Source organism: Cervus elaphus, chromosome 15, assembly GCF_910594005.1.
Source record: "Cervus elaphus chromosome 15, mCerEla1.1, whole genome shotgun sequence".
Classification (NCBI taxonomy): domain Eukaryota; kingdom Metazoa; phylum Chordata; class Mammalia; order Artiodactyla; family Cervidae; genus Cervus; species Cervus elaphus.
The window spans coordinates 58,433,937-58,443,941 of NC_057829.1; the positions used below are offsets into that span (position 1 = coordinate 58,433,937).

Genomic DNA, 10,005 nt, shown 5'->3' on the forward strand with positions numbered 1-10,005 from the left:
CAGATGGCCAAAGAATTGGAGTTTCAGCTTCAACATCAGTCCTTCCAGTGAACACCCAGGACTGATCTCCTTTAGGATGGACTGGTTAGATCTCCTTGCAGGCCAAGGGACTGTCAAGTCTTCTCCAACACCACAGTTCAAAAGCATCAATTCTTCTGCGCTCAGCTTTCTTTATAATCCAACTCTCACATCCATATATGACTACTGGAAAAACCATAACCTATATTTCAATTTAAAAAATGAATAGGGAAACAGTGATTTGTGAAACAAAATGAAGCAGTCTAACATTTGCATAAATGTAGTCTCAAAGATTAGGGAGGTAGTGTAGTGGTAGGGAGAAGGGCCTGAGAAAATATTTGAAAAAATAATGGTTGCTAATTTTTCTATATTTGATGAAAATATCAACCTAAAGATCCAAGAAACTTAATGATCCTCAAGCAGGATAAATACAGAGAAAACTACAAATTACACAAACGAACACTGATGAAAATCAATAATAAAAAGTTGACAGGGAAAACAAGGGCACAGAGATAAGAAAATCACTGATGTCTCATCAAAGAAAATACAAACCAAAAGAAAATAGAATAAGATCTTCAAAGGGTGCAAAGAAAAAAAAGCAGCCAACATATAATTATATATTTAACAAAAAGACCCCTTAAAAGACATGTTGCAAACAAAGAATAAGAGACTTAGTTGCCAGCAGATATGGTCCTCATTTTTTTTAAAATTGAAGTATAGTTGATTTACAATATCATATTAGTTTCAGATGTATATAGAGTGATTCAAAATATTATAGATTATACTCTATTTAAGGTTATTATAAAATATTGGTTATATTTCTGTGCTGTAAATACATCCCTTTAGCTTATTTTACACATAGTAGTTTATATTGGAGAAAGGAATGGCAACCCACTCCAGTATTCCTGCCTGGAGAATTCCATGGACAGAGGAGCCCAGCAGGCTACCGTCCATTGGGTCAGAAAGAGTCGGACACTACTGAGTAACTAACACTACACTATGCTAGTAGTTTGTATCTCTTAATCATCTACCTCTATCTTGCCCCTCCCCTTCCCCTCTCTCCACTGGTAACCACTCAGTTCAGTTCAGTTGCTCAGTCGTGTCCGACTCTTTGCGACCCCATGAATTTTGCGACCCCAACTCCTGGGGCTTACCCAAACTCATGTCCATCGAGCTGGTGATGCCATCCAGCCATCTCATCCTCTGTCATCCCCTTCTCCTCCTGCCCCCAATCCCTCCCAGCATCAGGGTCTTTTCCAATGAGTCAACTCTTCACAAGAGATGGCCAAAGTATTGTAACACTAGTTTGTTCTTTATATCTGTGAGCCTGTTCCTGTTTTGTTATATTCATTCATTTGCTTTATTTTTAAAATACACATATAAGTGATATCATACAGTATTTACCTTCTATGCTTGACTTATTTTACTAAGCGACAGAGGATGAGATCGTTGGATGGTATCATCGACTCAGTGGTCATGGTTTGAACAAACTCCTGGGGGTAAGTGAAGGACAGGAAAGCCTGGCGTGCTGTAGTCCATGGGGTCACAAAGAGTTGGACACAACTGAGTGACTGAACAACAACAACAAGATTCATAAAGTCTGATTCAATCAATCCACTATTATGTCAATCATTTCCAATACCTTCATGTCCATCTATGTTGTTGCAAATGCCAAAATTTAATTTTTTTTAAGGCTGAGTATCATACCTCTCTTTCTATATATATGGAGGGTTATATCTATCTATCTATCTAATCTATCTATCGATAGATTAGATAGATAGATAGGATTACTATATAGATACATCAGTATACTATGAACACTAGGGTATATATATCTATATATATATCTATATATATCTTCTACTTAGTATTTTCATTTTCTTTTGATAGATACCCAGGACTGGAATTGTTAGACCATATAGTAGCTCTGTTTTTAGTTTTTTGAGGAACTTCCGTACTGTTTTCCATAGTGGCTGCACGAATTGACATTCCCACCAACAGTGTACAAGGGTTCCTTTTTCTAAACATATTGCAAACATTTGTTATTTGTGTTCTTTTTGATGACAGCCACTCTGACAGGTGTGAGATGATACTTCATTGTGGTTCTGATTTGTATTTTTCATGATTAGCTATGCTGCACATTTCATGTATCTGTTGGCCATCTCTATATCTTCTTTGGAGAAATGCCTATTCAGATGTTCACTCCATTTTTTAATTGGGCTGCTTTTTTTTTCTTTTTTTTTGAGTTGTATGAGTTGGTTTTGTATTTTGGATATTAACCTCTTGCTGGTCACATCATTTGCAAATATTTTCTCCCATTGAGTAGGGTATTTTCTTTTTTTCATGTTTTGTTGATGGTTTCCTTTGCTGTGTAAAAGATTTAAGTTTAATTAGGTTCCATATGGAGAAGGAAATGGCAACCCACTCCAGTATTCTTGCCTGGAGAATCCCATGGACAGGGGAGCCTGGTGGGCTGCTGTCCATGGGGTCACACAGAGTCGGACATGACTGAAGCAACTTAGCATGCATGTATTGGAGAAGGAAATGGCAAGCCGCTCCAGTGTTCTTGCCTGGAGAATCCCAGGGACACAGGAGCCTGGGTAGGCTGCCATTTGTAGGGTCGCACAGAGTCGGACACGACTGATGTGACTTAGCAGCAGCAGCATCAGGCTCCATATTTTTGCTTTCATTTATTTTGCCTTAGGAGATAGATCCAATAATATAGTGTTATGATTTATGTCAAAGAGGGTGGGCTTATCATATATGATCTCTATTATGCTGAAGTATGTTTCCTTTATACCCACTTCATTGATTCAACATCATATATGGATGTCGAATTTTGTCAAAAGATTTTTTTCTGTATTTATTAACACGATCATATGATTTTTATTATTCAATTTGTTAACATGTGGATATTGACCTATCCTGGCATACTGACCTATTCAGGAATCCTTGGGATAAATTCCACTTGATTACAGTGAATGATCCTTCTAATGTATTTTTGAATTCCATTTGCTAATATTTTGTTGAGGATTTTTGCATCTATGTTCATCAGTGACACTGACTTGTATTTTTCTTTTTTTGTTATATATTTGTCTGATTTGGTATCATGTTTTGGTTTTTAGTTTTATTGACATTTTTTATTGCTTTTTAATCTCTATTTCATTTAATTTCTGCTCTGATCTTTATGAATTATTTCCCTCTACTAACTGAATTTTGTTTTCTTTTTCTAGTTCCTTTAGAACTAGAAAGTTCTAGTTTCTAACTAGAAACTAGAAAGTTACGTTGTTTAAGATTTTTCTTTTTTCCTGAGGTAGGCTTGTTTTACTACAAACTTCCCTCTTAAAACATCCCAGAGATTTTGGATTGTTGTGTTTTCACTTTCATTTTCTCCAAGTATTTTAAAATTTCATCTCTAATTTCCTCAGTGATCCATTGATTATTTAGTAGTATATTGTTTAGCCTCCACATATTTGTGGTTTTTGCAGTTTTATTCTTGCTACCATCAGCACCAGTGTCCAAGTGGTAGAATGAGTTCTCAAGAATTGTTGCCACCAGTGTCTGTATCCCCAGGGGGAGCTCCAGCTGCCTCCTGACTCTCTGGGAGACTCTCCAAGATCAGTATGTGGGTCTCACCCAGCTCCTTTCAAATTACTACTTCTGTCCAAGATATTGGAGCATGTGAGATTTTGTGTGCTCCCTTTAATAGTAGAGTCTACTTCCCATGGCACTCTGAGCCTCCCAAAAGTGAGCCTAGCTGGTCTTCAAAGCCAAACCTTCTAGGGGCTTTTCCTCCCAGGGTAAGACCCCTGGGCTGAGAAACCCAGTGTGGGGTTCAGACCGCTTGATCCTTGAGGAGACCCTAAGCAACTGTAATTATCCTCCCCGTTGTGGGTGACCACCTGGGGTATGGGTCTTGACTATATGATGACTTTGCTCCTCTTATCAGTTTGTTGTGGTTCCTTCTTTATATCTTTTGTTGTCTTTCAGTTGTTCAGTCCCTAAGTAGTGTCCAATTCTTTGCAACCCCATGGACTGCAGCATGCGAGGCTTCCCTGTTCTTCACTATCTCCCAGAGTTTGTTCAAACTCATATCCATTGAGTCGGTGATGCCATCCAATCATCTCATCCTCTTTCGCCCCCTTCTCCTCTTGCCCTCAATCTTTCCCAACATCAGGGTCTTTTCCAATGAGTCAGCTCTTCACATCAGGTGGCCAAAGTATTGAAGCTTCAGCTTCAGTATCAGTTCTTCCAATGAATATTCAGTGTTGATTGTCTTTAGGATTGACTGGTTTGATATCCTTGCTGTCCAAGTGACTCTCAAGAGTCTTCTCCAACATCACAGTTCAAAAGCATCAATTCTTCAGCATTCCACCTTCTTTTAAGGGCCAACTCTCACATCCATACATGACTACTGGAAAAACCATCACTTTGACTAGATGGACCTCTGTGGGTAAAATGTCTCTGCTTTTTAATATGCTGCTTTTTTTCCAATGAGCAAGCGTGTTTTAATTTCATGGCTGCAGTCACCATTTGCAGTGATTTTGGAGCCCAAGAAAAGAAAATCTGTCTCTGTTTCCACTTTTTCCCCATCTATTTGCCATGAAGTGCTGTGATCAGATGCCATGATCTTCTTTTGAATGTTGAGTTTTAAGCCAGCTTTTTCACTCTCCCCTTTAACCTTCATCAAGAGGCTCTTTAGTTCCTCTTTGCTTTCTGCCATTAAAGTGGTATCATCTGCCTATCTGAGGTTGTTGATATTTCTCCCAGCAATCTTGATTCTGGCTTGTGAGTCATTCAGCCCAGCATTTCACATGGTGTACTCTGCATATAAGTTAAATAAGCAGGGTGACAATATACAGCCTTGATGTACTCTTTTTCCAATTTTGAACAAGTCAGTTGTTTCATGTCTAGTTCTGTTGCTTCTTGTTCTGCTTACAGGTTTCTGAGGAGACAGGTAAGGTGGTCTGGTATTCCTATCTCTTTAAGAATTTTCCAGTTTGTTGTGATCCACACAGTCAAAGGCTTTAGTGAAGTCAATGAAGCAGAAGTAGATTTTTTTTGGAACTCCCTTCCTTTTTCATGATCCAACAGATGTTGGCAAATTGATCTCTGGTTCCTCTGCCTTTTGCAAACCCAGTTTTGTACATCTGAAATTTCTCGGTTCATGTACTGCTGAAGCCTAGCTTAAGGATTTTGAGCATAATCTTTCTAGCATGTGAAATGAGTGCAATTGTATGGTAATTTGAACATTCTTTAGCATTGCCTTTCTTTGAGATTGGAATGAAAACTGACTGGCCTTTTCCAGTCCTGTGGCCACTTCAGAGTTTTCCAAATTTGCTGACGTATTGAGCGCAGCACTTTAACAGCATCATCTTTTAGGATTTGCAATAGCTCAGCTGGAATTCCATCTACTCCACTGGCTTTGTTTGTGGTAATGCTACCTAAGTCCCACCTGACTTCACACTCCAGGATGTCTGGCTCTAGGTGAGTGACCACACCATTGGGGTTATCCGGGTCTTTGAGACCTGTTTTGTAGAGTTTTTCTGTGTATTGCCACATCTTCTTAATCTCTTCTGCATCTCTTGGGTCTTTGTGGTTTCTATTCTTTTTCATGCCCATCTTTGCATGAAAATTTTCCCTTGGTATCTTTAATTTTCTTGAAGAGATCTCTTGTCTTTCCCATTCTACTGCTTTCCTCTATTTCTTTTCACTGTTCACTTAAGAAGGATTTCTTATCTCTCCTTGCTATTCTCTGGAACTCTGCATTCATGTGGGTATATCTTTCTCTGTATCTTTAGTTGTAGAAAATCTTTCTCTATTAGATTTCAGTCTTTCTCATCAACAGTTGCTCATAAGTGGTTGTAATTTTGGTGTGCCCATGAGAGGAGGTGAGTTCTGGATCTTTCTACTCCATTATCTTAGTCCCAGAATCTTCTCCACAAGAAATGTTTTTTAAAAGTTCCTCAGGCTAAAGGAAAATGATACCATATAGAAACTTAGATCTTCATAAAAGGCAAGAAGAGTGTCAGAAATGGTAAATATTTGAGTACATATAAAAGACCTTTTCCTCCTTTTATTATCTTTAAAAGATAATTCACTGTCATCCACAAAATAATAATGTATCCCTATATGAAGAAACTTATGACCATCTATCTTTCCCTCCCCCACCCTTTTAAATATTTGTCATAGATTTTATTTCTACGTTATAAATGTGGATACTCATGAACATGTGCACGCACACACATACACTTATGCATACATAACTTGCAGAACAAAGGAACAAGGTGAATACACCTTGGCAGAAGTAGACTAGCCTTAACGCATTTGTTTTTATAGGTCAGTAATGGTTAAGTGGACTTGGTTGTTGGAGAATCAAGGCTAAGTCTAACTCCACCAGTCTTAACTATAGAACTCTGAGCAAGAAACGTAACTAGCCAAAACCTAAATTTACTTGTCGGTAAAAGGTGGGTACTGCCTCTTGAATAGCGTGGGTCTGAAGATTAACTAAATTACCATATATAAATTGTTAGCATATTGCCTGCCTGGCAAGAACAGAGACTTGACAAAGGGCAACCCTTATTATCCTAAAGTGAAACATATCCCCACCGTGCCAGATGCCAACTTGGTCAGAGAGCAATTGATCGAAAAGATATGATGGAACAAGGGAAAGTAGGAGGTGGTAAAATACACTGAAATTTTTAATCTTCCAAAGCAGAATAAATGAAATCATCTAAAGTTAATAAATCAGTAACAGAGAACTAAGAATGTATAAGAGTATAACGGTGATCTCTAGAAGAATTAGAAACAGAGACTGTTTACAGGGATTGCCTTTGAGAAGTGCGATTGAGGGCAGAGAGAAAAGTTTTTGTTCTTCATAATGTATCCTTTTATACTGTTAAAATTTTTAACCTGTATTAAACACTGCATAAAACCTAGTTTTATAATTTAGAAGGTACAAATGGAGCAAGGAGAGAGGTTAAACAAATATACCAGGATTTGTGTAAAAATGGAACTTCTTGAGTGTTTCCTAACCTTGCACTCCTGAAGGGGAAACTACTGCTGCTCCAGAAAGCCAGGGCTGGCCTCTGTTACACTGTAGTTGCGAAGAATTGTGTGTGTGCGTGCATGCATGTGTATGTGTGTGTGTCCATACATCTGTTTGTAAAGTAAATAACGTTTTATGATTAAACCCTTTGCCTAATTCTTCCTCCCTTGAGGACTTGTACTATTAAAAATTAAAATGCTAAGAAGCAAAGAAAAGCAATTTTTATAATATTAACTAAAGCCAGCCTATTTTCTCTTCTATAATGATAACCTCATTATCACACTCCAGTATCCACATCTCTGATTTCTTCCTAACTTACTTCTGTCGTCCAAAGCTGGGGTCTTGGCTAGGACCCTCAGGAAAGGAGTAGCTGGTGTTCATAGGCAATATGTAAAGATCCCTACAAATAACACAGATCTCATTTTAGTCCCTTCATGAATCCTCTGCTTTGTCTAGGCACTCTACTATTTTCCCTCTGAAGAAGGAATTCATGGGGCCTGGACTCCATCTCAGGCCTGTCCATGCTGGTCGTGCGTGGCCACCTCTCCAGTGGCCTCTGAACTCTGTGCTTAGTGCCTGTGGGAAAGACAGTGGAGGGATAAGATCCCCTCTGAGCAGGGGAATCTTGACGATCACATCCAGTTTACTCATTGCCTAAGAGGAAACATACCATAATCACCCCTGCCTCCGGACAGGTCATAAATTTTTTCCGTATCTATCGGGATGTAATCACAGGCTTATCGATTATTAACTGGTTGGAATGTAACCACAGGCTTATTGATTATCAACTGCTTGAACACATGAATGATGGGGTTATTATAGTTGTATTTACCCTTCCTTTGTTTATGTAAGTTTCAAGGAATTTGGGGTGGTGGGTTTGGACATGTACACATGGGGTATAAAAGATTTTCACAAATGCTGGTCAGGGTCCTTGGCTAAGAGGAGACTCTGCCTTTGGCCCAATGGTGTAATAAATTGCACTCCACTATCTGCATTGTCCTTCTGAGTGAGTTTGTTTCCCAGAATGTGTGGCTATAACACCTCCATTTTCTTGCTCATCTGATCTATTTCTCTTGGCCCATTAAATCTCATTATTGGTAAAGTTAAGATGCTACAAAGACACTATAAGCTACAGAGACAAGACACACAGCATCGTCGTAGTGTAGAATGTAGTCATGGAATGCTGCCATAGTAAGAGCCTTAAGGTCCAAGCCAGGATATAAAGTGGAAGAAATCTCTCTAATGAGGTTTTCTTGGAAGCTAGCAATCCTGGTAATTAAGTCTTCTGGATGAGTAGTCATCTGGACCATGGACTTCAGCTTCTGATGGCACTGGGTTCTAATCATACCTCTGTCCTTCCCCACTAGTGTGACTCTGGCAAGTTGTTCAATATCTCTGAGTCTCAATTTCCTCATCTGGAAAATGAGGGTAATAATACGCACATCTTTTTAAAAGAGAACTTGCTCTCTGGTATTCTACATGTTATTAACTCAAGTCATTCTGACGGCAGTTGGGTACTATTATTATCCCTTTCTATAGACGTGTAAACCGAGGCTCAGAGGGAGGCTAAGTAACTTGTCTGAAGTCACACAGCTGTTAAGTAAGACAGACAGGAGAGTATCCAGGCAGTCTGCCTCCAGACCCCTGCTTTCAGCTATTATGCTAAACTGTCTGATAAAGTTCACCTGAGGATTAAATGAAACGATGCATTTAATAGCACTTGGCATATTTTGAGCATTTAATAAAGAGCAATTATTATAATGAGAGCTGGGTGGAATCCAAATCCCAAATTATAACAAACTTGGGGGTAAGGTGGATTATGCTGTACTTTTTTTTTTTTTTTTTACAAAAGTTTATTCTTAAATGTACAACAGGTTCCAAGACAACACTTCACTCTAGCTATAGGCGGCAACAGATATCATGGCAGGGAATCCAGGTGTTTAAACAGGAATGGAACTAAGGGTCATCATTGCCTCAGGCACAAGGAACAGCTTACTTTTTGCCAGATTTCTTAATTCCACCAGTGGCCAGGGGGCCTTTCCCCGCGGCCTTTGCTTTTAGCTCCTCGAGTTTCTTCTGCTCCTCCTTCTGCTTCTGCTTGAATGCCTTATCTTCCTCATCCATCTTCTTGGCTTGCTTCTTGGGCTGCTTCAGGGGCTTCTTCTTGCCACCGTCGGGCCCAACATGGCGCCTGCCGCCCCTTCCCCAGACCCTGCCACCTATGCTGTACTTTTATCATATGAAGCCAAGTCTAAAGTTCAGACATCCTCATTCTCAGATCATCTGTAAACAGAAAGCAAGCTCCCACATGAGCAAACAGGTTCCCTGGGGCCCCAGAAATCATTTTTATAGGAGCTGTCTGTTGCCGAGTGGGCACAGAGGAGAGTACTAAAGCAAGGGCTTGACCGAGAAGCAGTGGAGTCAAGATGGAGCAGGAGGCATGCCAGCTCTGCCCCTGGCGCATGACGTATGGCTGCAGCGGGGGCCTTTAGGATGGGAACCATAAGTAGTGGGATCTCTCAAGTAATCAAAGGTTTCCACAATTCTCTGGTAGGAGCAAACCACAGACAACGAGGGAATTTGATAGCTATTAAAACCAGGGTTCCGCAGTTGGGAGGTAACTTTGCAGTCTGGAAAGGTCTGTTTTCTGAGACCGACTGCAGTATGGTTCAAGTCTGAGCAAACGAAGACACCTGGAAGTCCGTCACGAGTGAAGCCTTCACAGAGCCATTCTGAGAGCAAGAAGGGACCAGAATCCACGTTGGATAAGCCTCAGTGGGTGGCATTCTCCTGGCTCTCATCGAAGGAACTGGTATTTTGTTGACAAGATTTGCCTCTGTCCAGTTTCCCAAGGGTCCTCCTTTTGCTGACAACCCCTTCTAGCTGCCATAGCTCAGTTACCATCCTCACCTTTTGGAGACTATTGACAATATGAGTAG

The 10,005-nt window shown here is 39.9% G+C and overlaps 1 protein-coding gene and 1 pseudogene across 1 annotated transcript; one reads left to right on the forward strand and one right to left on the reverse strand.

The window, feature by feature from the left end:
• Positions 1-9,058: 9,058 nt before the first annotated feature.
• LOC122708547 (translation machinery-associated protein 7-like) lies at positions 9,059-9,410 on the reverse strand. Its single transcript, XM_043924766.1, has 2 exons — positions 9,375-9,410; positions 9,059-9,295 (listed from the first exon to the last, which is right to left on the reverse strand). The coding sequence occupies exons 1-2, from the start codon at positions 9,408-9,410 to the stop codon at positions 9,059-9,061; spliced, it is 273 nt and encodes a 90-aa protein (XP_043780701.1).
• An 82-nt stretch (positions 9,411-9,492) lies between these two features.
• LOC122709342 lies at positions 9,493-10,005 on the forward strand (annotated as a pseudogene).

Bases quoted from the DNA above. Each gene is read 5' to 3' on its own strand.
- LOC122708547 (XM_043924766.1), bottom strand. From the start codon at position 9,410: ATGATTTCTGGGGCCCCAGGGAACCTGTTTGCTCAT. The intron at 9,296-9,374 runs GTGGGAGCTTGC...ATATGATAAAAG, and splicing joins CAGGGAACCTGTTTGCTCAT to TACAGCATAGGTGGCAGGGT.